Here is a 27,442-nt window from a genome sequence, read left to right on the forward strand (position 1 = left end):
GCAGCAGATAAAAAAGGTACTACTTGGAGTGAGGGAATGTTAAAGGGAATTTATGATGAGAGGCTGAAGAAGCTCTACCTGTCTGGTTTACCAAGAAGAGGACTTAGATGACTTGATAATAATACACATCTTTAGGAGTGCTCACCAGACACCACAGAATTGACTTTAAGGAGAAGGCAGAAATCCCTGAGTGTGAACTAAAGCCTATCAACCCTGGTTAGAAATAATGACACACTTTTAGACATGAGGGTGAGAGTAGGCACTGGAGCAATGTGCTGTCAACTCATCAGGTCTTCACTACTGGCAATGTTTCTGTCCAAAAGGCACGTACTAGCCAAATACAAAATACGCTGTCACTGCTCCTTCAAATTTGAACATCCTTGAACATCAGGTCAGTTTCACCCCTAAACTCGCAGGAATTTTAGAAGCAGCCAAAACTGTCTGGTTGCCCCCAGTATTGCCCCTCCATTATGCATTCTTTAGTACCTGTATACTCCTTGGCGTCTACCTCACCACAACCATTCCCATGCCCAGGGGACAGCCGGAGCTTGCACACTGCAGGTGGCAGGATCACTTCTGCCACTCAGAGCATCACCTCCCCCGAGCACTGCTCTTGGGCAGCCGCCTTCCCCACTCCTCTCGATGAACACCCGCACTCTCTTGCTTTTCTCGTAAGCCTTCACGGGACACCGCGGTCGCCTCCGGGGAGTGAAATGCCCGCACGTCCTCGGAGGGCAGACTCCCACTCTCCCCTCGAGCACGGCTTGCCCGGTGCCGGGGCGGGCCCCGAGCCGCCCCGCCCGACCCCGCGGTGCCGGCGGCCGGGCGTGCCCGGTGCCCGCCGCCAGGGCTGGGCGAGTGTTTCTTGTGGAAATCCCGGAGGCTCCAGCTCCGCCCCGCGCGTGTCCGTGGGCTGGGGCCGGGCGGGGGAGCAGCCCCGGCCGCCGCCGCCCCGCCCCGCCATGCCGCAGCCGTAGGCAGCCCGCGGCCGCTCCCAGCCCTCGGCCTCCGCGGCCTCCGGGCCGATGGGCAGCCTGCTGAGCGGGGTCAGCTTTAAGGAGCCCACCACGGTGGAGGACTGCGACTCCACCTGGGAGACCGACTCGGAGCCCGAGGCGGCGGAGCCGCGGCGGCAGGAGGGGGTGTGCTCCGCCGCGGGAGGCGGGGAAGAGCCGCCCGAGCCGCCCGCCGCCGACTGCCGGCCCCGGGAGCCGCCGCCGACCCCGCCGGCGCAGGAGGACGCGGAGCGGGCAGAGGCGGACGCCGCCAGCCCCGAGCAGGTACCGGCAGTGCTGGACGCGGCCCCGCCTCCCCCTGCCCTGCCCTGCCCTGCCCGGCGGCCGAGCGGGGCCGGGCGGACCCGAGCCGAGCGGAGCCGCGGTCCGGGCAGCCCCGCTCCGCTGCTCTGCGGCACTGGCGGGCCCGGGCTGCTGCCGGCGGCACCTGCCAGCGCCCGGAGCGGCTGCGTCTCCACTAAGGACGAGCCCGTTCGCATCTCTCCCCACCCCTCCCCTGGCATTATTGGGAAAAAAACGAGGCCTTGGTGTCGTTGACGTTCCCGCTGCTGATGTTACCAGGGAAGGCTCTGTTTTAAATTAAATGGAGCATTTAACGTGGCCTCTTCATTAAGCGGGATAAAAATCTGAATATTTGATCCTATGTGGCAATGGCATTGTGACTCCTCGGTAGGTGTGATGAATTTTCAGAGTGTTTCTCTTCTTTAGGAAGCTTTGTAAATACCAAGCTTAAAGAAATAAAGTGTTCTTTTGACAAAGAGTTAGAATACCATGTAGGGTGGAACAGCTGGGTCTTTTTTTAGGTTGCTAGATATATCGTGTTTTGGTTCAGGGACCATACAAAATTAAGTTAGCCTAAGCGTCTCTCCCTTTTTGTTTGTTCCATGGTGATACTAGTGCCGGATAACCAAGTGTCAAGGAGTGTTTCTTGTTCAAGCAAGTGTGTTTTGTCTGCAGGTATGGTCAAAGCTGTCTTGTGAAAGGAGGAATGAACATAGTTGCTTGTTTGTCATTAAAGTGCAGTTGATAAGCCACGAGATGGGCAATAAGAACAGCACATACTCAGTGTAGTCCCACAGAACTTCTTGTTTTAAGCTTGGCTTTAACTATTACACGTGTATTGCAAGGAGTAGAATGACATTTTTTTAATAACTATTCATCTTCTTCCACAGGGTGCAACAATAGCAATTAAGTCTATGTACACATGACTTTTTCTTTTTTTCCTTTTTTTTTTTTTTTTTTTTGCAACTAGTGTAATTTCCTCCTCAAAATTGGTGGTGTCTCTGCATTTTCAAGTTCAGTTACTTATTTAATCTTATATCTAATACAGATTTTCAGTGTTTGACCAAACAGTAGGCAAATACATACACTTATGTGTGTTTATATTGCAGAATTGCATAATGAAAAGTAATTATTTTAATATTATACAAATATGCTATTTAGGGGGTTGGTGTATGATGAATATCTGCTTTCTAACTGTTTCAGAGTGGTGATGGAACTGAGCTGACAGCCAAGCCAAAGAGAAGCTTCTATGCAGCAAGAGATTTATACAAGTACCGACACCAGTATCCAGTAAGAATATTTTATGGTTTAAAATAGCCTTTTCAGTAAAAAACATTCTTAAACCTTTGTGTTGTCCAATAAGTACAAGAAATGAGAAGCAAAAAAGCTGATACAGAGGCACAACATATGTGAGTGGGAGAGAAGCAGTGTCTTTTCATCCCAGGCAAACATGCAAACACATGATATGTGTAAGCTTGGGAACTGTGATAGGAGCCTAGGAAGACACTTGTGCCTTGGATATCAAAGGTGGTAGATTATAGAGTTTTCCTGACTGATTATTTGTCTCTCAAGTTCCTTGAAACTGAAGGGAGGGTGCTGCTCTGCTTGCTGCTGCCTCAGTAGGAGAAGGCATCAGCCAGAAAGAACTTTCAGATCCTTAAACTGAGTCTTTTAGTGCATGAGTAGAACTCTGTGGTTCCTAAAACTCTGAATTTTTTTGTCCTTAAATTATTAAAAGAGCCCAATATCACTTTCTGGATAGTCTTGGTAGGTTTTTGTAGGCTAATAATGTCCTATTTCCTTTCTTTTAGCAGAACTTTAAAGATCTTCGGTATCAAAATGACTTGTGCAATCTCCGGTTTTACAAAAATAAAATCCCATTTAAACCTGATGGTGAGTAATCTGCAACCATAATGGTGATAACAAAAGAATTCTCACTAATAATAGTAGCAAATTGAAACAGTGGTGATAATTGAGGCAAATTAAAGATTTGTAGTAATGTATTGTTGAACATAAGCCTCCCATGTTGGAGTAGCACATTGATCACAAGAGCAGTTTGTGCTTAAAGCAGAGTTAGCTTTCACTCTAGGAAGGTGGTGCTTTTCTTAGACATTATCAGCATGAAGTAGTGCAAGGTGTTGTTAGTACCACTGTTTTGTGGCAGTACCTTTTGTTAAACAAAGATAAAGTTCTTTCACTATATTGCACAAACTTGCTGTTTGATTAGGAGTGGCAGCGATCTGTGGGTGTTATCCCTAAAACTGTGTAAGAGGAAAAAAATGTGCTGTTATCTTGGGTGAGACTATTGTAATAACAATAATGAAGTAATTTCTCAGTGTCCCTAGTGGTTCTGGTAGTGGAGCAGGAACCTTGTATGCAGCATTCTGCACAAACACAGGAGAAGCTGAAAGATGACAAGCCCTACTCTAGAGAGTTTGCAGTCGATGTATGAGAGACAATAGGAGAGCAGACAAATCAGAATGCAGGGGGAGGCAATAAAGTAATCTTGGTAAGGGTGACAGAGAGGAGTCTCAGCACAAGAGAGCTTAGCCATTAGTAAAAAATAAAACAACAAACCGAAGGGAAAAAATAAGATTTTCTGAGTTTTAAAAGAATGATGACAAGGTTACTTTGAAGGTATTTGCAGAAAGATCCTCTCAGTGTGAGAGCAGCTTGGTAGGAAATAGTGAAGTGCAGAGGAATGAGATGTGTAGGCTTCCTCTGAGGCAGGATCCTGTTGGAAGCAGGATCAGTCTCATAGCAACAAACGGGTTCTGATAAGGAAGCAAGGGACAGGTCACAAAGGCTTTGGAAGTGAAAGTGTATAGTTGTTTTTTTTTTATGTTACTGAGCAGGGTTTCACAATGGAAGAATGCAAAGCAAAAAAAAACGGGTCAGTATAAAAAAGTAACAGTCTATAAAGATGATCTTCCCAGCATTCAGGGTAGCTGCATTCAGCAACATTCAGAGTAGGTGTAAGCATGACAAGAAAGCACTTTTCAAGGTCAGGAAAAAAAAAGTTGAGATGCAAAGTGTGAGAGTTCAGATAGGAAGTTGGATGGAAAGGAATGTTACACAGAAGGTTGTAAAAATGTATATATAGGAAAGTTGAAGATGAGAACTGTTATAGACAAGGTAGTGGTAATACCCTTAGCAAGTGAGAAAGTAACTCAGGTTGTGAAAGAAAGATAAGACTTTTGCTGTAACCGGCTTGAGCTTTATCTAGATACCCATAGGCAGATCCTTTTAGTCAGTTTTAGCTCGACTGCAAGAAAAGGTGGGTCTGTGAATTGCAAATAAAGTAGCAGATTTGGGAGATGTTACCCAGAGAACAGATATAGAAAGAAAGCGAAGGGCACTGAGGTCTGTGTGAACCTGGGGACCATATGGCTGTGAAACTGAAAGACAGAAAAGATTGTGGGGAAGAACTCCTCTAAAGTCCAAAATGAAGGAGCAGTTCAAGGATTAGCTACAAGAAGAGATAGTCGTGGAAGCTATAAGAGGGCTTCCCTCCCAAAATTTGTAAAAAATAACATTTCTCTTAGTATTCTAGGAAAGAATCACAATGAGTAATGTCAAAGGTAGTTGATAAGCCATGGAGGCTCAAGTGTTGTTGGCTGTGAGTTCTGGTTATGCAGAAGTTTGCATTGAGAATGAAGAGTAACCACCACCTTGACCCAAGTCTGGATCTGTGAGAGTGTTTGGAGGGAGTCTCAGCTACCAACTTAAGGACTGAAATACTGGAGAATGTTGTTAAAAAAAACCCAAAACATTTCTAGTGCAATACTAGATCTGAAGTTTAGTTCCATGACCTACAGACTAGCTTGTGGTTCTGGATCAGAGCTGGCCTCTTTGTCTCTCTGCCCTGGGACCAAGCAGCAAATTTTCCAATACTTGAAATATAGGTTGGATACAATACAGTGATGGTGAAGGTCCTCTTTCCAAGGTCCTTTTCCAGCTTTGCCTACACTGGAAACCCCAAATACTTAGCAGCCCCTTAGACTAGCTGCTTTCTTCACTTCATAAATAAAAGTATCAAATGTGTCCTCCTTTGCCATTGAGACCCAAATGGAAGTTTTCGTTTTCAAAAGGTGAAGAGGCATTTTAAATGTATAATAGGAGACTATGTACATGGGGCTTTGGGTTTTTTAGCCTGTTCCTATGCTGTTTGACTTTGGGAGATGCTGTGCAGCTGTTGTTGGTTTCAGAATAGAAAACTGTTGTTGGCTTCAGAATAGAAACAAACACAGTGCTCATTCATGGAAGGATATTGTACAGCTTTGATAACAAGGATCATCCTTTTTATGTACTTTATGTATCTGTGTAATACCTGGAAAAGTGCCCTGGCCCATGACTGAATTTCATGAGTGCAGTCTCAGTGTGATGTTTAGTTACCATTAATTAAGAAAGATTGCCCAAACATAATGGTATTTGCAGCTGGAGAGATTCCTAGTATGGGAGAGTTGAGGCTTTGTTCTATGAAGATTGGATGGATGGATGGATGGACAGATGGATGGACAGATAGACAGGTGGATAGCTGCAGAGTGTTGTCTTGCAAAAGCAATGACAGGTGATTCACAGTGCAGTATTTTATGGAAGCAGTTTGTTAATTCCCAGTCAGTGTGATAAAGGAATCTCTGACATGAGAACTCTTGGATATATTTTACATAGATTGCTGTCACATAACCTTCACTTGTTAGTAACCCAGTATAAGTCAGTTGGTTTTGTTTATATTGACATTTTATATGTACCTTATTTTTTAATTAAGTTTTAGTAACTAAATTAGCTTTAAATTAAAATTATTTCTGACTGCCATAGACATAATATCACATAGTATGTGAAAGACAATTAAAGTATGTGTTCTATCATTATTTTAACATGCATATACTTTATGTAGCTGAGTGCTGGTTTTGATAGCTACCTGACAATTTTTCAAATTATTTTTGTGCAGGAGTTTATATTGAAGAAGTCCTAAATAAATGGAAAGGAGACTATGAAAAACTGGAACATAACCATACTTACATACAGTGGTTGGTCAATTATTATCTATTTCTGTTTCAAAGCATTAATTTGATTGTGTGTTCTTATACTGAGCCATAATGCACTTCTTCTTTTAACAGGCTTTTTCCACTGAGGGAACAAGGTCTGAACTTCTATGCTAAAGAATTAACTACATATGAAATTGAGGTAATACAAATTGAGCTCCATACAAACCATCACAGTAATTTTAATATATAACTGCTTTTTGTTATGTAGAGTTGTCTTATACAAATGCAGAAGTACTTGCTTTAGAGCCACTTAGAATTTCGGATATATTCTTTGTCCATTAGGAATTCAAGAAAACAAAAGAAGCAATTAGAAGATTCCTTTTGGCTTACAAAATGATGTTGGAGTTTTTTGGAATAAAATTAATTGATAAAACTGGAAACGTAGCACGAGCTGCTAACTGGCAAGAAAGATTTCAGCATTTGAATGAGTAAGTAATAACATGCACTTCACTTGCTAGAATTGCTATAGAATCTCTTTGTCCTTTTGTTTTCTAGAGAAAGCAAAGATATTTTTTCCAAAGACTGCCAGGAAAAAAAGGGGAAAAATAAATAGTTGATGCCTGGTTTGCACCTCTATCTGTATGTTCCTCCTTTCCCTTTTTTGATTGTTCTTCTCACCCATTACCAGTTGGACTGATATCATTGAATTCCTTGAAAATACAACTTTAGATAGTGCTAAAGAAGATCCCAGCTCCAAACTGATTTGTCATGGTACTGAACTTGTTTTCACCCAGTCCCAAAGTGCTATTGGTAAAAAACAAGTGGCTTATCTTTGTATTTTACATTTCTTTTTGAGAAAGATCAAATTCTCCACAGCTGTATGAAAGTTAAGCAACAAGATTTCCCTCCCTCCTCAAAACATGAAATGGTTAGTATTTCAGTATTTTTAATTGAAATGGTGATCTGGAAAGGTTTAAGCATGTTATATCAAACCATGGCCCAGTGTTCAGCAAATTGTATCAGTTGCTTTTAATTGGTATTGTGTGGATCCTAAGTTTGCACTGAATTTTGTCTCATACAGATTAATTGTGCCAAAAGCTCTTTTCAAATCTTGTGCTCACTTTCCTAATATCTTTGACCTTAGAGTTGCAGATTGTTTTCTTGCAGCATTTTGTTCTCCTGTCATGATAAAAGCTTGTAGGTACAATTGCTGATGGATTCCAGGTAAACAGTGGGAATAATTTGTTAATAATTTTACTTTAGCATTATATGAGCCAATATGGATGTGGGCTCAGACTCAGGCCACAGATAAAACAGGTTTTCAAGAAGCCCAAATGTTACTGCATGTTTTCACTGCTGTTCTATCCAGTGAGTAGCTACAGTTTTAAGTCAGAATTTGGGACTCTCTTTGCCTAATTTTATCCATCTAAAATTCATACTTAAAAGTTTTACTGCATACTAAGGTGTGCTTTACGAGGGAAAGACCTTTTCACAAGCATTTCCAGAAGACAGTTTGTTCATTTTCTCTTAGATATTTCCTACAACAGTGGGACTTACTCTCCAGAGGTGCCTGTTTTTCCCCCAGCAATGACTGTATCAGTAGTGCAGCTGCTAGTCTGTCTGGAGACGCAGCTTTTAAATAACTTGAGTGAAGTACAATGAACCCTGTTCTGTAACTGCACCATAAATACAATACAAACCCTTTTGTTTACAAAACGACTGGGTTTTCTCCCCAGAAAGAGAACAGCATAGAATCATTAAGGTTAGAAAAAAATCTCTGAGATCATTGAGTACAATCTTTGACCTAACACCACTAGATCAACTAAACCATAGTACTAAGTGCCATATTTACTCATCTTTTGAACACTTCCAGGGATGGTGATTCCACCACGTCCCTGGGCAGCCTGTTCCAATGCTTAACCGCTCTTTCAGGGAAGAGATTTTTCCTAATACTCAACCTGAACCTTCAGTTGGTGCAGCCTGAGGCCATTTCCCCTTGTCCTGTCACTTGCTGCCTTGGACAAGAAACCGACCCCCCCTTGCCACAGTCTCCTTTCAGGCAGTTTTGGGGAACAATAAGGTCTCCCCTGAGCCTTTGTTGCTCCAGAATAAAAAGACCCATTACCTTTAGCTGCTCCTCATAGGACTTAGGGGTTCCAGACCCTTCACCAGCTTTGTTGCCCTTCTCATACAGCAGAAGGAAAAATCAGTACATGTTTGATTTTATTTTCTCTCAGCCCTCACCCCCAGTGCTTTTTACAAACACTAATTTTCACTCACAACATCCTAGCAAAGAAGGTGCTAGTAAGCTTCAGCAGCTTTGAGAAATTAAAATACAGGAAGTCTGAAGTACATACCTGAAGTGATAAAAAGGACTGATTAATTGCAGTTCCAGTTCTGAATTTGTGAAGTGTTTTTTTTCCTGATTCAATAGAGTTCTTTTACCCATTTCTTTCAAAGGTCTCAACATAACTACTTGAGAATCACTCGAATTCTGAAAAGTCTTGGCGAACTTGGATATGAGAGTTTCAAATCTCCCCTGGTAAAATTTATTCTGCATGAAGCTCTTGTGGAAGATACCATTCCCAACATTAAGCAAAGTGCTCTGGAATATTTTGTGTATACTATTAGAGACCGAAGAGAAAGGAGGAAACTGCTGAGGTTTGCCCAGCAACATTATACGCCCTCAGAGCATTTTATCTGGGGACCCCCAAGGAAACAGAAGTCAGAGGGAAGCAAAGCAAATAAAAAGCCAGCATCTCCAGTTTCTATTCCCAGTAGTCATATTTCTAAGCATAAGAAACCGAAAGAGTCTAAGAACGCATCGGCAAGTGGAAGCTCAGCTGGTAAAATAACTGAAGAAAGAAAGGTAGAATTCACAAAAAATGGGGAAGAAAATCATCAGGATGAACAAGAAGTGAACTGTGATGCTGTTAGGCAGAGCAACAGTGAAAAGAACAGTGACACTGATACCAGTCAGCTTTCAAAATCAGAAGAAATTCATGATAATTCAGACAGAAAGGAGGACGATTCTCATTCCAAAAAAGATGATGAAAATCTGAACAGTGACTGTGGAAATCACCCAGGCATTATAGAGGAAGATTTATGTAACACTGAGAATTCTTCAGAAGACACATCAGCAGATCAACAAGATAACCTTGATAAGGGTACATTTTCAGGAGGGACTACCACAAAAGCTAAGGATGAGCTCAAACCATGAGTCTGAGATTTTAAAAATCATTGTTTAACTTTGAATGAAGCAAATTATTCATTGCTTCTTCATTTTGGTTGAAATTTCCAGCTAGTGTAAGTTCACGAGGCGATGCTTGCTGCAAATGCATCAGATTAGGCTTCTGTTAGGTTAATGAATTTTGTTTTTTTCAACCTCAGTTTATCAGCAGTCAGCCAGGTGTGTCTCTTTAAAACAGTTGTGCATATTGAAAGCTAAGAAATTCATTATCTTTTTCAGACAGATTGCACACAAAAGCTTATCTACTTTTTAAAATTCATCCAGAATTTAAAAATATACAAGAATAAAGTGTAACAACTAAAAAGCTTTGGAACATCAAAATTTTTAAGTTTCCTTTAAGTTTTAAGTTTTGTTTTCCATTTAGGAAATTACTAGAAATTATTTCAAAAACACAGTTTGTTACCCTAGGTTATTGTTTCAGGAACTATGTTCACGATTAATAGCAGTATTTGCACAGTATCTTTACCTTAGATTGGCATTTTTTTTGGAGGCACTTAACAATGGATAGCATATATCATGTCCTGTACAGCTGGGAATCACTGTACATTGAATAAAAGTTTTAACTTACAAAGAAACTGTATCCATAGCTTTTGGATACAAGGGAAGTTGCACTTTACACTTCTTTAGTCCTTGTTAAACTCTCCCTTCTCTTGACTCATTTGTTACAACTAATCAGCGTGGGAAGGATGTCTTTGCTCTCTCAAATTTGGTCTGTTTGAAAGCTCTCTGTGATCAGCTGCAATAAGACAACTCCCCCAGCTGGGTTCAGCACCTGGGATGCCTCTGGACAGCTGGAAAGCAGTGTCTTTACCACAGAGCACTCAGAGAAAAGGTCACCACCCATGTCATGTTGGGTTTTAAGTGAACTTCGATGTTTCTTGGCCAGTTTTGGGTAGAATCTGTACAATGCGGTCACCTGTTGCTGGTCTCAGATACAAAGGCAGTCCTGAAGCTTCTTTCCAACTGTCTGTTTCCTCTCTTTGCACTATATCATAAGTCTCTCACAATTTTATGTTACTTTGATAATCATTGGTAACTTACAGCAGGCCACTCTATTGGCTTGGCTAGAGCCCAACAAGTAGGAATTTCACTATTAAGATCTGTTTGCTCTCCCTGAGTAGCTGCTTCTGATTTTCTGTTGTTCAAGTCAAATGACAGGCAAGTTAGTTGTGCAGAATATGAATTTAAAAATAATGCAGATAAAATTCACACTGCCTACAGTCCTAAAATACTCTAAAATTTCTGTATGTATTTTCTGTTTAAAAGTGTACATATTATCCATTCCCTTTAATGTATTTCTGATTAAATGTTATGAGACAAGAGGCTGACTACAGTTTGAGTGTCAAAATGCTTCAGGACTTTATTCAAATCTTAAAACTCTAAATGATGAAGTTTTCAGGGATTTCACAGCATAGAAAAAATGTCTTGTATTCTGTTTTGCTAATGCCCATCATGGCAATGCATCATCTATTTTTTTTTCTTCAGGTGGTGCTGGTTCTTGGGATCAAATAGAGTGGCAGTTAGGGATCTTGGTACCTATGGAAAAAGATTAGGCTCTTTCCATCCTAATGAAGCAGAGAAGAAAGGATATATTTATCCTTCTGTGCTGACTTGTGAGGAAAGGAACTTCTATACGTGGATTTTTTTTTTAGAGTAACCTGAAGCATTCAAGTGGGCATTAAGTCTGTTTGAGCATAAATGCCCCAAAGAATTCCAGCCACCACCTTTTTAAGGCCAGAAAGATCCTGAGAAGCCTTTCACAACTCCCTGGACATGAACTGGGATCCCCTTGTTTGTGTTTGCCTCTGACCTTCAGAACAGAAGGGGAAGGAAGTGCTGTGATAAAACTTGTCTGTGTAGTTAAGGACTCTGCCCCTCCACGTGTGCAAAGGGACGACACTTCATTTTTTGTCTATGACTTTTTCAGTCTTGAGTGCCTAACTGTGCAAACTTCATGGAGTTGTTCTTACATAGTTATTTTTTGAGTACCATAGGGAAAATTGATACCCTTTGTATAAGGAACATAACTATAGCATAAGAAGCTATACAGAGCCTTCAATTTATGAACTTTAGTATTAATTTTAAACACTTTACAAAAAATGCAGAGTATGGAAATGAAATAAGGGATGCCGGAGGTGTTATTATATTAATAGTGTAATTTGATTGAACGTCAATGACTCAGGAGATCTTTTGTCTACTGAACAAAAAAAAGAGAAATCTTGATCTGATTTTCAACAAAGTTCTTGAGATGTGCATCCAGAAGATTACTCTGCAGTATTCTGTTATCATCTCACTTAAGCATGCTTACTGGTTTGATGTTCATAATTAAGTGCTTAAAATATTTTTAATGACAGAGCTGTCTACATTAAGGGGCCAAAGTATCTGAAAATATTGTCAAGAACTTTGGTATTTACACCTGTGTTAACTCTGCAATTTTTTTTTATCTGAAACTCAATATATTTCTTTCTGTTTTTATAGAAGAGTAGTGGCATATCAGTTGCCTGCAAAGAACTATGGGGACTATGTAAGTGAGGGATTTTGTGTCAGGTGGGCTCCTACTCTCTCTAATCCTTGTTTTACAGCTTTATCAACAGAATTACACCCATGAGATACTTCAGCTTTAACTAACAAATTCTCTATGTAAAATGTGACAGTGCATCATTCTTTTCATGGAGGAATTGTTTCTTCTGATTTTGCAAGTACTGAAAAGAAGGATTTCTTGCAGGGCAATCATACAGCGTAGCGTCCCACTGAGATGTGCAAGGATCAAGTGGGTGCACTGTATGCATTTTTGTTACAGAATCATGGCCTTAGCAACCAGAAGCACCCCGTGCTTGAAGCTTCTAAGTATTGGTTTACAGTGTATGTATAGTATATATATATGTGTGCTGAAATGATTGTATTCTCATAGATGCCAGTACATAGTTGTTTAACCATTACTTCAGGAACTGAGGGTATGCAAAGAAAGTCAAGTAATTTGCTTACTGTTAAATTTCTTTTTGTGTTGCTATATGCTCAAGTATTCAGGGATTTCTGTGTACTTATTACAATAGTGTATTTTGGCCCAGTGTTAGACTAGAATCTGTGCTGTTCATATGTTAATTGGACAGAACCTTCCATGTGAGGTTCTTTCCAAGTAAGTACATCTGAGTAGCCTCTGGTACTGTTAGGTGGGAGTAGTGTGTACATGCACATACCTGTGAATTTGATGTTAGGGATCTTATGGTGAGGGGATATGAATGTGCAACTCGAAACAATGAGTACACAGATGAGTACACACAAGGCGATCATACAAATCATGCAAAAATGCAGCACTTTAAGGCTAGTTACAGCTCTGTGCCCTGCTATGCCAGACACAAGTGTGCCTCACTACCTGATACTGTGTTGGTGTAGGGACTGAAGGCTCGGGTACATGAGGTGTGCAGCACAGACCATTCAGAGCAGAATAGTTACATGTGTCCACGTATCTAGGAGCAGGTCTGAGATCTTTGTGTTCGTGTTGCTCGAATAAAATCCTGAAGGATGCTAAAAATAAGTGCAATAATCCTTTGAGGGTTGTTCCCTGGCTTGGGTCAGCTCCTCAGTTTCCTGCTCTAAGATTGCAGCACTCTAATGTATTAGGTATTTGTATAATCATTGTTAATATTTCATGTAAACTAGTGCAAGCCTCCCTGAATTATTCCAGGATAATTCTAATAATCTGTATTTGCTTATATCTGTACTATAAACAGAAGGTTTACAGATCTTAGAAGCTTTGTACAGCGTTGATGGATGATCCAATGAGGTAAGACAAGTGATGTGAGGTTTAGCAAACCTCTCGGTGCCTCTAGGGCACCTATACTGTTGGGCTTATTGTTTGTTTTTTTAAAAAGCCAAGGAAGTTAATAGTTGCTATAAAGTTATTTATTGCAGAAGCACATCAGTTTTAAAGGATTTAGATGGAAAACAGCTCTTGTTTGCTTTTAAATAAAACTTATGTCTATCTGTTTAATTGAGAGGTTATTTTACACCTTTCTCCTGACTGTTGTGATAGTACTGATCACAATTTATAGTTATATATGTTTAAGTGAAAATGTAAATTTTTTACACCACACTTTTGCAGGAAACATATCATATTCAATTTCCTTGTAAAAGCTGTATTTATGAATAAGATGCAAGTATGTGAAGCAAGTTTTGCCATTAATAAAAGTGTGACAATATCATGCTGATGATGTATGTTGTCCTCAGAATTGCCAGTGGGGATCAGAACCAAAGATGTTTCTAGCCTTGCCTAGTCCTGCCTCCATCAGTGGCCACCGAAAGATGCTGTGAAACAAAGAAATTATACAGGGATCCCGTTTTTCTTCAGGAATTTTTTGGCTTTGAACTCGTGGTTTCTTTCAGCCTTTACAATCCCTTGTGGCTGTGAGTTCCATGTTTTAATAATGTTTTATGTGGAGAAGGTGCTCTCTTATTTGTCTCAGATATGTTTATTCAAGAATTGCTACTGCATTTGAACACAGTACTAAAAACATTGTAAGATGAAGAATAATCCACTTCAAATCAGTTGTTAAACGTCATGGGAGAGTCTAATGACAAAATACCTGTATAGGCAGAAAATGTCCCATGTTTCTTCTGTTCTTAGGCAGAAGATGTCTGCTCAGGCAGAAACTTGTCCTAAGTTGATGACAATGCAACCTTACTTATTCCTTCTAAATACATTTTTGCACATAAATACTTTTGTAGACTAGTGTTAAAAGTGTAGATTAAGTGTTATAAGTCAGATTCCAACTGCAGAACGGGGTTGATTTATTTTTTCTTACTGGTATAAAAGCAAAATCAGTCAAATGGAAAACCTATTCCTAGCCCACATATGAGTGAGCTACCTCTGGATATGGAGCAACCAGCATCAATAAATCTAACATTGTGATCATGTAGAAGATGGAAATACTGTCTGGGGTTTGTTGAGAACCATACTCATCATTCTACATTTTGGTAATTTTTTTGATACATGTTCACAGTTCCAATTGTAATTGGAGTAACTGATCAAAAGGTATTTTTTATGGCTATCAGAGTCTGAAAATGAGGGATGGGTCAAAAAAGGCCTAAGCATATACAACCTCCCTTAATTCACATTATGGTCAACACCACAGGTTCACTACTTGAAGATATTTAGATGCAGTTCTCCAAGGGGAGTGCACATAGTGTCTCTGTAACATCTTTGTGCTCAATATTGGCTGTGAACTGTTTCTTTTCCTGAAAGCCATGTTCCCTTTCCAACCCTTGTTCTTAAGTACACTGAGTTAAGACCTTTGGTGAAAGCAAGAATTTACTTTAAAGAATAGGTGTATTACGTGCTGTATGTAATGGACTCCTAAAATGTAATTCAAAAGCTATAGAGATCAATTCAATAGAGACCTCATCTGGCTTTACACTTGTAATCACTTCTACATTTATTTTCAGAAACATTATGCTGTTTGCTATAAGATTAAAAAAATGTGAGAATTGGCAAATTGTTCTGAAAGAAGTCTCTTCTTAGAAATGTGGCTCTTCAGTTCTACCACGCTTACAAGTTCAGTGGTGTTTTCATCAACTAAAGTTTATTGTGAAATATACTGAATGTACTTACTATTGTGGCTAACCATGTGAAAATTATTGTTTTGCAGTAAAAGAGGTTATGGCACTTACATTTCTGGGATCTGCTGAAGCATGTTTGCTATCATTAGTTGCTCTTTTTTTTCCTGTGTTTTAACGTATCCCACTGTTGTTTGCCCTTTATGCAGTTTGATTTTGGCAACAGATGATTAAGTGTAGTTTTGCACTGATAAAATTTGAAAATATCGTAGACTTCATTGTTCAAATGTATTCTAAGAAAAATGTGCTGTAAAAAGAAAAAAAACCCAAAGCCCAAAAATTTTTACTTGCAAAATGGAACAGCTCTATGTCTGTTTATGAATGGTCCTGCTCTCTTCTCTGTATTCCTTTGCAGTGTTAAATTACAGAATGCCATGCATGTTTGGTAGTACCAATACCATATGTATTTGGTAGGAGTGGTAACCAGTTTCTGGATTTGTAATGCACTATAAAGAGATACTTTATAATTCTGTATCTGTATGGCAGTGTTATGCCAAAAAAAATTGTAGAAACATAAAAAGCAATAGTTTATGTTGCTTACTGCTATATTTTAAATCGTTTGTAAAATTAAATACTTGGATTTCCTTTCAGGTAAATATATTTTTAATAACAGCAGCCAAAAACTCTGAACTAATAAAGCTTCTTCATTTAGCAGCATTGTTTTAGCAACATGTACAAATATTGTGTAACTCTAATTAACGTGCAATTGCTGTTTGGTGCTTGTTTGTATAGTAGTCTGTAAATATATTAACACTTAAAAGTAGGGAATTAAAGGCTCTGGTCCTCCTTTTTTTGTTGTCAGTGGTAAAATGACCATGGATAGTAGAGAAATGAGGGAAGGCTCGGAGTCAGCTTTTAGAAAAGTCCGTGGTTTATTTTTTAATGTAAGAAAAATGTATACTATGAAAACACTGTTACCATTAAAGAGTAAGATAGCCACTATGATCATAAACCATCTGGAGCAGTGTCACAACCAGGCTATTGCTGCTTAAGTGTAGCAGGGAAACATTAACCTGCTGGTTTTATTTATCCTGTGCTGAAGCTGTAGAATTGGATGGCTTCAGCTCTGTTTTTGTAGCAAGCTGTTATACACATGGTGTGACTCCAGATGTATAAAGCTCTATAAAGGGACCATCAGATTTGGAAAGAGTTTCCTCATCTCACATGTTTCTTCTTAAAGAGGAGAAAAAAGTTCTCCTCCCATGTGGTCTGTGTCTCAAATCAAGCTTGGTGTTAAGATGGCTCTGTCAACCTATTTCCTTGTTGCCAGGGATGGCACTGACCTCGTAGCCAATACCATGATGTGTCAGTGGGTTGGTCCCCCCAGGAAACTCAGTTACAGCTCCCTGAGTCAACTGGTGTGGCTTATCTGCCCCTTGGCAAAGACTGTCTGTCAGGCAGTCACCCTCCTCTGCCCTGGGAGTGTAAACTGCCCCAAAAAGGGCCAGGGCCTCTGTGGAAACACTGATGTTGCTGGCTCAGGAGGGGAAATGCTGCTCTGTCCCTCCCACCTGGCTCTCTCAGGGCATCCATTCACCTGCCTTGCTTTATTTTGGGGGATAAAATCTGGGAAATTTCCAGCTGCTAGGGTGGTGGCAACACACAGAGCTCACTTCTGCACTGGAGGGGAAAGCGCACAAGGAAGGACTGAAGTGTTTGTGCACTTTCATTATGCACAGAGCCAAGATGGAGACAGCCAAAATAAATGGCAACTACCTCTGTGCTTTAGGGAGCTAAACCACAAAGTTTTGTTCTGAAATTATTCCACTGAAATATTTTTCTAGCACTGTTGTGCTATAAAACTGGGATGAGATTGTTCTATTTTGATCCATGCAGATGATCTTGAAAAAGGTCTAAATCATTTATAAAGACCACATTAATTACAAAGATGTGATTTAATGAACCAAACCTGGGAATACTCTTTTTAAAATTACATTTTAATTGATTTATTTTGCTTTGTTTGCCAGGAATAGGTAATAAACTGGAAGAAAAAATATTAAATATCTTCATTCCCTGGGGTTAATCAGGCTAAGTATTATCTGTGCAAAGTTAAATCAGTAAGTATGACTCGAGAGTATCTACAGTTTAAAAATAATCCTCCAAAGAAGCAGTAGAAGTGTCTACCAAAGTATTTTGCAACTAAATAAAGGCATGTCATCGCAGTGATTTTTGGATGTTAGATTCACATATCTTCTGAGTTGCATTACATTGTAGGCAAAACTTTAGTATGACTTTATTTGTACCTATAATGGAACTGGAGCTTCAGCTCCATGAAAATTGTTCTTTAAAACGTGTCTCTTCAGTCAGGACAGATAGATTGCATGTTTAGAAACACTAGTGTGCCCTGTTTTGTCTGCACCTTGGGAGGCTGTCACTCCTGGAAGGCACAGGCAGAATCTGGGACCAGGATCACAACGTGGCCCTGCAACCACCTCTCCACAGATGCTGTAACCCAACATGCTTCATTGCCCCAAAAGGATATAAGCTGAAGATTTGACCTCAGAGCTGCCTCAGATCTGTCAGGATCCATGGCTGGGGTGAGCATTGTCCTGCCTCACCCCTGGGATCTGATTCCTGAAGGCCCTTTGAGTTTATTGACCTGTCCAAGAGCAATGACTTGCAGCAATTAATGGCAGCTCAGATCTTTCCTTATGTTTAATCTTGGACTGCACTTTATGGGGTGAGATTAAAAATAAAACTATTTTTCACTATGAAAAGCCAGTTTAAGAAGGTTTAATTAGGCCCAAGTACTTACCTTGTCTGATAAACCTGCAGAAAGCTTTTAAAATATTTTTTATATTGTATATGCAATGCATTACACATTTTTGCAGGAAATATTCTATAGACGTTGTAATTTCAAGTCTTACTGAATGTGGACGAATTTTTAAAATTCAACTGGCTCTTTCTATTTTTATTTCATGTATAAATCAGACATAATTCATGCATAGTTCTTTCTAGGTTTAGACATTTATTGAGCACTAGGTATGGTTATAAACATTTTGTGACAGCTGTTTCAAATTTCAGAATAAAGCAGGAAAAAAACCCCCTCACATTTTCACTTCTCCAAGTTCCTCTGAAGACTTACACAAGGAAACCTTGAATTCTCAGCATCCAAACTGGCAGCTGAAATTAGATGCTTGAATTACTTCTAAGAACTAGGACTTGGAATCTTTAGTCCTACATGGGGCCCTCTGTCTGTTGTAGGCAGATCCGTAGTACTTCGTTAACTGAAAATGCAACAATTTAGTAGAATTCAAAACTAGAAAGCACCTAATGCTGATACTTAATAGGTCCTCTCAGGAAGTGTGTGAAGGCTTTCTCTGCATCAGGAGCAATTTAGTTATTCAGTCAGATTTGAGAAGATTATTATGGAACCCCATATTTTAGCTCTTTACTTAAAATAAACCCCATATTTTAGCTCTTTAATTAAAATAAGTTTCTTTCTATTTTTCTCCTTTTTTTAATGGTAAGGACATGGTGTTAATAGCATCTCTTTTTTTTTCAGTTTAAAATGTAAAAAACCCCTCTTTTTTATGCTGACACACATCAACAACACCCCCCCCCCCCCGCCCCCCCCCCACTGGTGGTTGCTTGTTACTCCTCCTCAGTCACCTCCATACAGTACCCAAAGCTAGCACTTCTCAGTGGTCCTGCCTGGGCAGGAGCTGTGAGTGCCCCACACCATGGAGGTGACCTGTTGTCCTGGTTTAGGGCAAATCTGGGAGAAAACCTCTGAATGGGGTTCTTCTCGGAAACAGATTCAAGCAGTCTTTCCCCTAACTGCTTCGAGGAAATATTTTCTCAGAGAGAAATAGAAAAAACTGTTTATTTAACAGGCTTCTCAGTACTTTGTACTTCTCAGTACAAAAATGAACAAGATGGCGTTGGCCACATAGCATGGTCGTCCCCTTGTGCTCCTTCTTCTTCCTAGAACCCCTTTTATGTTGACCCTCCCCTTCCTTCTCCCACTGCTCCACCACTTACCCCTTGTCCCAAACCTTTCCTGTTTCCCACCTCCTCTTACTGCCCTGCCCCTTACCCCGCCTTTCCAGATGAAGTCACCCACCTTGCTCCACCCTCTCAGTTTGTGTTGTACCAGCAGATGGCTCCGCCCATCGTGAATGCAGTTATTTCATCGACTCCTCCTTCTCGGCAAGTGGTCCTGCCTACCCGCTTCCGACTTCTGATTCCCACGCTCCTCCTGGTTCCCGCGAGTTGGAAACTGGATACGACAGGCCAGGGGACCAGAACCCGGAACCGGGGGCCACCCTTACAGCCACACCTGTTTGCTATTCAAGGCAAGGGGGTATTCCAAATTGGCAGCCATTTGAATACTCCCATAAGAAAGAAATCTGTAAGGCTCAGAAAGAGTTTTGGAGGAAGAGTGAATATTTTTAAGGTCTCTTACATGCCACCTGCTCCTCAAACGTGTTGGTCCCCAGCGACCTGAAGGACTTATTTTCCTGTCTGCTTCTCCCAAAGGAATATGAGTTGTGGGAGGTGACATGGAAAAGGCTGCTTGGGGATCTCTTTCCTGAGCTTCTACAGATTTCTGGATGCACCATTGACGCAGATAACAACATAATAACCATGCAGCATCTGTGCAGCAAAGGTGATTGGTCACAGGCAGAGGTACAGGCTGAAAAAATCATAAGCTTGTCATTTTGAAAGTCCAAGCCATTGCCGAGAAGACATTCATGATAATGTCTGGGAAAGAACCAGAGTGAATTACACGACCATCAGACTAGGCCTGGCGGAGCCAATAGTGGATTTTGTTGAAAGACTGAGGGTGGAGGTTGAGAAACAGGACCCCTGTCTCCGGGTTTGTTTGCAAGACTTGACTGCACGTATGTTGTGCTTGGGGATACAAAACATACTTCCCCAGAGACTGACATTGTGCTGCAGACCCAACCTGTGTGTCCAGACGGTTTCTTTCTCCTGGCACACTGCATCCAACCACCATACTCCTTGCCTAAGAGACAACTGATAACACAGGTGATCCTGGTGCCAAATAACATCATGACGAAGCCGGCAGATCCCTGTGTCTATTGGGCAGAAGTCATTGGTGAGAATAAACCTATAATAGGATGCGGACTCCGTTGGGGTGAAGACTACTTCTACCTTGATGGACTCGTCCATACCCGGGCAGATGTGACGATCATCCCTACCAACAGATGGCTGTCACATTGGGAACTGCAACCCGCGGCAGGTAAGATACAAGGAATTGGGGGGGCCAAATAGGCTCGACAGTCAAAAAGCATCATTAAGGTTGAAGGGCCTGATGGCCACATGGCAAATATCCGCCTGTTTGTTATGGATTACAATGCGTCCTTGTGGGGTAGGGACACCATATCTCAATGGGGAGTTAGGATCGAAATTTCCTAGCGGCCGCTGTGGAGCGCCCTGTCCAGAAACTGAATTGGCTTACTGACGAACCAGTTTGGATAGATCAATGGCTGCTTAACAAACAGAAATTGAAGGTGCTCAATGAGCTCGTGGAGGAGCAGTTGGCAAAGGGTAACATCGTGCCAACAACAAGCCCCTGGAATTCTCCAATATTTGTCATCAAGAAGCCGGGGAAGGATAGGTGGCGGCTCCTTCACGACCTCCATGAAATCAATAAGAAAATTGAAGACATGGGGTCCCTATAACTGGGCATGCCATCGCCCTCGATGCTTCCACAAAATTGGAATCTGGCCGTTATTGATATAAAAGACTGCTTTTTCCAAATTCCCCTTGACCTTGAAGATGCACCGTGATTTGCCTTCTGGGTTCCCACCACCAACCGAGAAGCCCCAATGAGGCGCTTCCATTGGCAGGTACTGCCTCAGGGCATGAAGAACATCCCCAGTATCTGTCAAGGGTACATGGCCTCATTGCTGTCCCCAGTGCGTGCCAGAGAAGGGGAGGCTGTCATCCTCCATTACATGGATGACATGCTGATTTGTGCCCCCACAGATGACATGCTGCAGCATGTTCTTGACCTAGTTATGGATGTTTTGATTTCTGCAGGATTCGAACTCCAGAAGGACAAGGTTCAATGGATGCCCCCATGGAAGTATCTTGGGCTCCAGACCACCAACAGGACCATTGTCCTGCAGAAATTGGCCATTAACAACTGACCAAAAACCTTAGCGGATCTCCACCAGCTGTGTGGATCTTTGAATTGGGTCAGGCCCTGGCTGGGCTTAACAATTGAAGACCTAGCCCCCCTTTTCAATTTATTGAAAGGGGGAGGTGAGCTATGTTCTCTTAGGGCACTGACCCCAGAGGCTAGGGCTGTGTTAGAAAAGGTGGGAAAGGCGATGGGATCTAGACAGGCCCATTGATACCTGCCGAACCTGCCGTTTAACTACATTATTCTTGGAATGTTGCCACACCTCCATGGCCTCATCTTTCAGTGGGACCAGGACCAGAGGGACCCCCTCGTAATTATAGAGTGGGTGTTCCTCAGTCACCAGCGGTCCAAAAGTATCACCAGGCCACAGGAGCTGATGGCTCAGCTGATCAGGAAGGCCAGGGCCCGTATGTAAGAACTGTACCACGTACCTCTTACCTTGACATAGGGTAAGTTGACCAATGAGGTTCTGGAGCGCTTGCTCAAGGAAAATGAGGTCCTCCAGTTAGCTTTGGACAGCTACACTGGACAAATATCAGTATATCATCAGAGCCACAAATTATTTAACTCAAATTTCAATTTGATTCCTTGAGAAAAATTGAGCCGGACACCGCTTAAGGCCTTAACAGTTTTTACAGACACGTTTGGGGCTTCTCACAAGTCAGTAATGACTTGGAAGAACCCCCAAACTCAGCAGTGGGAGGCAGATGTTAAGGTTGTTGAGGGTTCTCCTCAAATTGCTGAGTTAGATGCAGTCATTAGGGCCTTTGAGAGGTTCTCCGAGCCGTTTAATTTGGTAACAGATTCAGCCTATGTGGCAGGTGTGGTGTCTAGAGTGGAGAACTCAGTTTTAAAGGAGAACCTCTACCAGCTGCTCTCGAAACTTATATATGCCGTCTCCCACTGAGAGCATCCATACTACGTCATGCATGTGAGGTCACATACAGACTTGCCAGGTTTTATTGTTGAGGGTAATCAAAGAACAGACACCCTGGCCACGCCAGCCAAAATGGCTAGGTTACCTGATGTATACCAGCAAGCCAAGCTGAGTCATCAGTGTTTCCACCAAAATGTGCCTGGTCTGGTCCGGCAGTTCCAGCTTAGCCATGACCAGGCCAGAGATATAGTGGCCACATGTCTCCAATGCCAGAAGCTTGGGGCGCTGACCCTAAGCTCTGGTGTAAATCCCAGAGGCCTGGAGAGCTGTGAGCTCTGGCAGGTGGATGTCACACATATGCCACAGTTCGACAGCATTGACACCTTTTTTGGGGCAGTCTTCGCCTCTGCCCACACAGGGGAGAAGGCTAAGGACGTACAAAAACACCTGGTACTGGCCTTCTCCGTGCTGGGGATCCCTGAGGAAATTAAGTCGGACAATGGTCCAGCCTATGCTTCCACAGCCTTCAAGGGGTTCCTGCAGAAGTGGGGAATAAAACACAAGATGGGCATCCTTTATTCCCCCACAGGTCAAGGCATGGTTGAGCGTGCCCATCAGATGCTCAAACGAGTCCTAGAGCAGCAACAGGGAGACAAACAGCTTGATAGTCCACAAACCAAATTACATTGCTCCCTTTTTACAATCAACTTTTTGAACTGCTCTTTTGAACATTTGAGTCCTCCCATTGTGAGACACTTCTCACAATTCTTCTTCAGCATTACTGTTGAGAAAACATCCTCCTGTGATGGTGAAGAGCCTGGAGACATGCAGTACAAAGGGCCTACATGAATTAATCGCCTGGGGACATGGGTATGCTTGTGTGTCCACTCCCCTCGGGTTGAGGTGGTTCCCTCAGAGGTGGGTTCGACCATACCTCGCCAAGCATACACCTCAGTCAAAGCCAACCCCAAGAGAGGTCACATGTGCAGCACTACGTCGTTGCTGGCACTCCTCCAATGACCAGCAGGAGTCCCCAGGTGGGCAAGACTTCTCTGCCCCGGATCAGGCTCTAAACACGTTTGTTCTCCCCAGCTTTTTTAACTGTTTGAAAGATTTGAGTTGTGTTTCATTTATTTCAGTCAACCTCCCAAGGCCTCAAAATGTGGTATCGTCTACTTCTCCTCTTGAGCCTATGCCAGCCTTCGGCAGAGTGGATAGTCCTGCAGCCAAAGAAGAATATTTGGGTGACCCTCACCCAGGCCGTGAAGCAGGACCATCTCTGCATGTCGATGGCAGCAGTAGAGGATCTGTTGTCGACCTGCCTGGTGGGGATCCCTTTTAAGCCCATGGAGTACCCAAAAGCGCTCCTCACGGTTCGTGACCATGTTAATGCCCGGAATTACCCCAAGTCCTCGAACCTTCCTGGCGTCAACCTCCTCTTTTTGTGGCGGGAATGGGCTAAAGACCTTCCCAAAGCAAAAGAGGAGCTCCAGGAATTTGAGCTTTTAGGTTCTTCCCCTGCCCCTTTTTGTGTTAACTTTGCTTACAAACCTCCCTATTACCCGGAAAGATATTCCCGTGTAGCCCAGTACGCCATCGAATATCAAGCCACTAAATGGTGCAACAAGACCACACAAGGAGAAGAAGCCCCCAGTGAGGAACACCTAAAGTTAGACAAAGGGGTCTTCCTCATCTGCAGTGACGGGGGGTGGGCAGGCATCCCTTCTTGTCTTCTCGGAGGGCCATGTACAATCGGGCGATTGATCGTGTTCTCACCCAACAGAACCCAAATTGCTAATTGGAAGCTAAAAAACAATACATTGGCAGTCCAATGAAAAATTTGGATGAAAACTGAGATTCAGAAATCTTCCATTGGACCAAGCCAAAAAGGGTCACGGTATCTGTCTTTTTGCCATTGGCATTGGCGGCCAAAGCTCTAGGAGAATTTGGCCACCTAGAGTGTTGGGTGGCAAAACAGGCGAACCTTACATCAACCACCCTCAGTGACCTCCTCGAAGAGGATGAAATCACCAGGAAGACGACCCTTCAGAATAGGGCTGCCATTGATTTTCTTCTACTGGTTCATGGCCATGGCTGCGAGGACTTCAAAGGACTGTGTTGTTTCAACTTATCATCCAGTGGTCAAAGTATCCACTCAAGGATTAAACAATTGCAAGAACTTGTCGCCAGCATCAAGAAGGAGTCCGAAGGCTGGTTGGACAACCTGTTTAGAGGCTGGGGACTCTTGGGATGGTTGGTGTCAGTTGTCAAAACCGTTTTGTTGGTGTTACTGATCCTGTTTTTAATGTCTGTTGCCCTATTCAAAATGATTAATTAATCCAGGTTATACCCAGTTTCACAATGGTTCATTCCTAGGTTGTACCCCCCTGGTTTAACATGTTTTAGTCTCTCCCCTTCCCATCTCCACCCTTGTCTGTTATCCCCAAACCCCTCCTATAGTTCCAGATTCTTCCCTGCCTGTCACCCTAATCCAATCCCACCCAGATGTCAATCTCCTTTGGCCCCTCCCTTTCTTCCAGAATATTCAGTGTTCATCATCCCAACCTATGCATACCATTGACTATGTTGTGTGGTCTCTGCCTATGTTCTTCCCTTATTGCTTAAGTGCAGTTGTAGCCCTTGTGTTATACCCCCAGGCTACTCTGATTTGTTGGCAAGTTGTACCCTCCCATGGGTACAAACCCCTATTTAAGTTGTTGCACAGACGTTCTCCCTGCCTTTTGTGGTTCCTCCTTCCCAGCCCCAGTTGGTTTCCTATCCCTTTCCAATAAACCTTACCCTTGCATCTACAAAAGGACTCTCCTGTGCTCTTTACTCTCCTTCGGACTATTGCCACCACAGCAAGAGCTTGGAGCTCTACCTCTATCCTGAGTTTCCCAAATCTTGGGAAGAGGCCACTCTTGGCACAGGTTCGCCCCGGAGCTAGTGAAGCTGCCCTAATCTGAGTGGGCAAAAGGTGAACCGTGTCAATCTGTGTAAGTGGCACTGCTGGCCATGGTCCTGCATGGCCTCAGGCACTGCTGTGGAGGTGATCACACCCAGCTCTTCAATAAGGAAAGCTGTATCTACAGTAAGCATCTAACTCGTCCTCCCCAAATTTGACCCTTTTATAAGGTTGAATTTGGAGGCAACCCAGAACTTGACCTCCTCCCAAGGCTACACACTGGCTGGTCCTGGAAAGGACCTGCATTCCAGGCTGCAGCAGGTACCTGTTGCTTACTGTTCTTTCCTTGCTCAGCTGCTGCTCTCTTTTCCAGACCAGAAGCAGCTTCTCCCAGCTTTCCACACTGCCCTGTTTAAACAATAGCTAGTAGCCCATCTGTGCATTGTTACATGTTCTGGGACCTCTTTACTCAATCATTGTCCATATTTTCAAGGTCTTTGCTGTTACCTACTTTCAGACCTTGCAGCCACCTGGTGCCAAGCTCCATTCACCCAGAGAGATGGTGACAAACCCATGACCCCTGTGCCAAGGCAGCTCAGCCTTGCCAACACTGGGGAGCAGCAAGAGAAGGTCACAATCTCTTGGGAAATGGAGAGCCCAGCCTACACAGGGAGTAGCATTGCTTTTAAGGACAGAGGCGTAGGAGGTTGCAAAGATGAGCCTTCCTGTGGCTTTATATGAAATTTCCCAGAAGGCCACACTCAGGTATCAGTTTGTTTATGGTAATGGACACCCAGTGCCATAAAGCTGGCAAGAGTATGTCCCAAAAGTGCTTTTTCGAAGCTTTTCGCCACTTTGGATAAAATGCTACTGACAACATTTCAATCTGAAGTCTCTTGCAACCATCAGATAATTAAGAAATGTTGCTGAGTCACACCGGCTTAGTGTAAGAGCCTCCCTGGGGCAGGGCTGGAAATGCTGCTGCCTGTTTCAGATGTGTCCCTGAACAGATGTGAGTGATTGAGTAACAAACCCAGGGGCACATTCTCTGCTGACTCACTTGCTGCACTGCTACTAAGATAATAGGGCTCCTACCAGGTAAATTCAAGACAGAGTTTGGACAGAACTTTGCGAAGATCTTTTAGTATAAACTCAAAAGAATGATAAATTTAGACAATAAAAGTCATGCTGTAGTTCAAGGATCTTTGCTGGAGAGAATCTCTCTCCTCTGGGACATGTTTGTTGAAATTAGATGTAGATGATGGCGCCGCCCGCCTCTGTCCACTCAGTCTCAACCCACGCAGCCAGCTCTTGAGGCGGGGGAGATGCCAAGAGTGGCCCTCTTCCAGAATCTCTCGGAGCCCGGGATGAGGATAAGGCTCAGAGCCTTTATAGCAGTTGTCAGCATCCGGGGAAAGGCAAAGAGCCGGAGAGAGTCCTTTTGAGGTTCCAAGAGGTTTATTAGAGGAGTGGGTAGGGGGACAACCAGAGTCAGGAAAGGGATACCAAGAAAGGTGAGGAGAGCAGCTGTACATGAACTTAAATGAGGGCCCTCCCCCATGGGACAGTGCAGTGCAGAGACCAGTCAGGGAAACCTGGGAGAGTGACATAGGGAGGGACTGCAACTACAGCAAACCAATAAGGGGGAATTTAGGAGGGGTTCAACATACAAGGTCCAATCACTAATATATATATAACTAATAATATATAACTTTCAACTGTCAGTGAACTTTCTAGAATAACAGGTGTGGCCAGGGAGGATTGACACCTTGGAGGGTTGGGTCTGAGCTGACGGGCAGGGAAGGGTCTGGAAGAGGGGGACGAGCTTAGGAGTAATTGACAGGGCCTTGGCGGGAAGAAGGGCAACCTGGAACAAACCAAACAGAGATTACAACACTGGGACGAACCATTTTAACAAAAGGGGAAACAAGGCCATAACGAGGAAAAATGACAAGCCACAACAGGATGAAAACTGTGTTAGAGACGACTCTCCCATTGGCACCTGAGTAAATCCCAGTGAGCATCATACACTTTTTTTCCAGAAATAATTTGGGAAATGATACAAATCCCAGTGTTTAGCAAAGGTAAAAATAGGATTTTGCTGACGAAATCCTTTGGTATAAAATAATAATATAGAATTTTTTATAATATCAAATGTGAAATTTGTGACCAGATAACCCAGTTTCATGGTTGCCTAACCCTAAATTGTCTTATCTATTAATTGAAATGTTTCCAGCATCCCTGATATCCTACTTGTAGGCAGTCTCTGATGGTAAAATTCCAGCATCAGGAGGCAGCTGGGAATTAATGAAACATTACAGGGTTCTGCACAGAGGGATGCTGAAAGAGCAGACACAGAAAAGAGTACATTGAATTGTAGAGTTTCTGACCCA

At 42.5% G+C, this 27,442-nt stretch overlaps 1 protein-coding gene and 2 pseudogenes across 4 annotated transcripts; all 3 read left to right on the forward strand.

Moving 5' to 3' along the window:
• The first annotated feature begins 1,025 nt into the window (after positions 1 to 1,025).
• Positions 1,026 to 15,938, forward strand: OGFRL1 (opioid growth factor receptor like 1). 4 transcript variants are annotated; one of them, XM_088162209.1, is made up of 7 exons: positions 1,026 to 1,280; positions 2,502 to 2,588; positions 3,110 to 3,191; positions 6,250 to 6,328; positions 6,419 to 6,485; positions 6,629 to 6,774; positions 8,747 to 15,938. In XM_088162209.1, exons 1-7 carry the CDS (start codon positions 1,026 to 1,028, stop codon positions 9,504 to 9,506), a joined length of 1,476 nt encoding a protein of 491 aa, XP_088018335.1. In that variant the 3' UTR covers positions 9,507 to 15,938. The 4 variants fall into 4 exon arrangements, with proteins under 4 accessions (XP_088018335.1, XP_014725723.2, XP_014725724.2 ...); XM_014870237.2 differs by having other exon boundaries at positions 3,113 to 3,191; XM_014870238.2 differs by lacking the exon at positions 1,026 to 1,280 and adding an exon at positions 1,540 to 1,685.
• Positions 13,304 to 20,176, forward strand: LOC148224463 (uncharacterized; annotated as a pseudogene).
• A 2,800-nt stretch (positions 20,177 to 22,976) lies between these two features.
• LOC148224464 (uncharacterized) lies at positions 22,977 to 24,932 on the forward strand (annotated as a pseudogene).
• Positions 24,933 to 27,442: the final 2,510 nt, after the last annotated feature.

Source organism: Sturnus vulgaris, chromosome 3 (assembly GCF_052056855.1).
Source record: "Sturnus vulgaris isolate bStuVul1 chromosome 3, bStuVul1.hap1, whole genome shotgun sequence".
NCBI classification, from domain to species: domain Eukaryota; kingdom Metazoa; phylum Chordata; class Aves; order Passeriformes; family Sturnidae; genus Sturnus; species Sturnus vulgaris.

Excerpts from the sequence above, each read along its gene's own strand:
- OGFRL1 (XM_088162209.1), top strand. The coding sequence starts at position 1,026 with ATGGGCAGCCTGCTGAGCGGGGTCAGCTTTAAGGAGCCCACCACGGTG. Across the intron at positions 6,329-6,418 it reads AACCATACTTACATACAGTG|GCTTTTTCCACTGAGGGAAC; the intron begins GTTGGTCAATTA and ends TTCTTTTAACAG. Across the intron at positions 6,486-6,628 it reads TAACTACATATGAAATTGAG|GAATTCAAGAAAACAAAAGA; the intron begins GTAATACAAATT and ends TTTGTCCATTAG.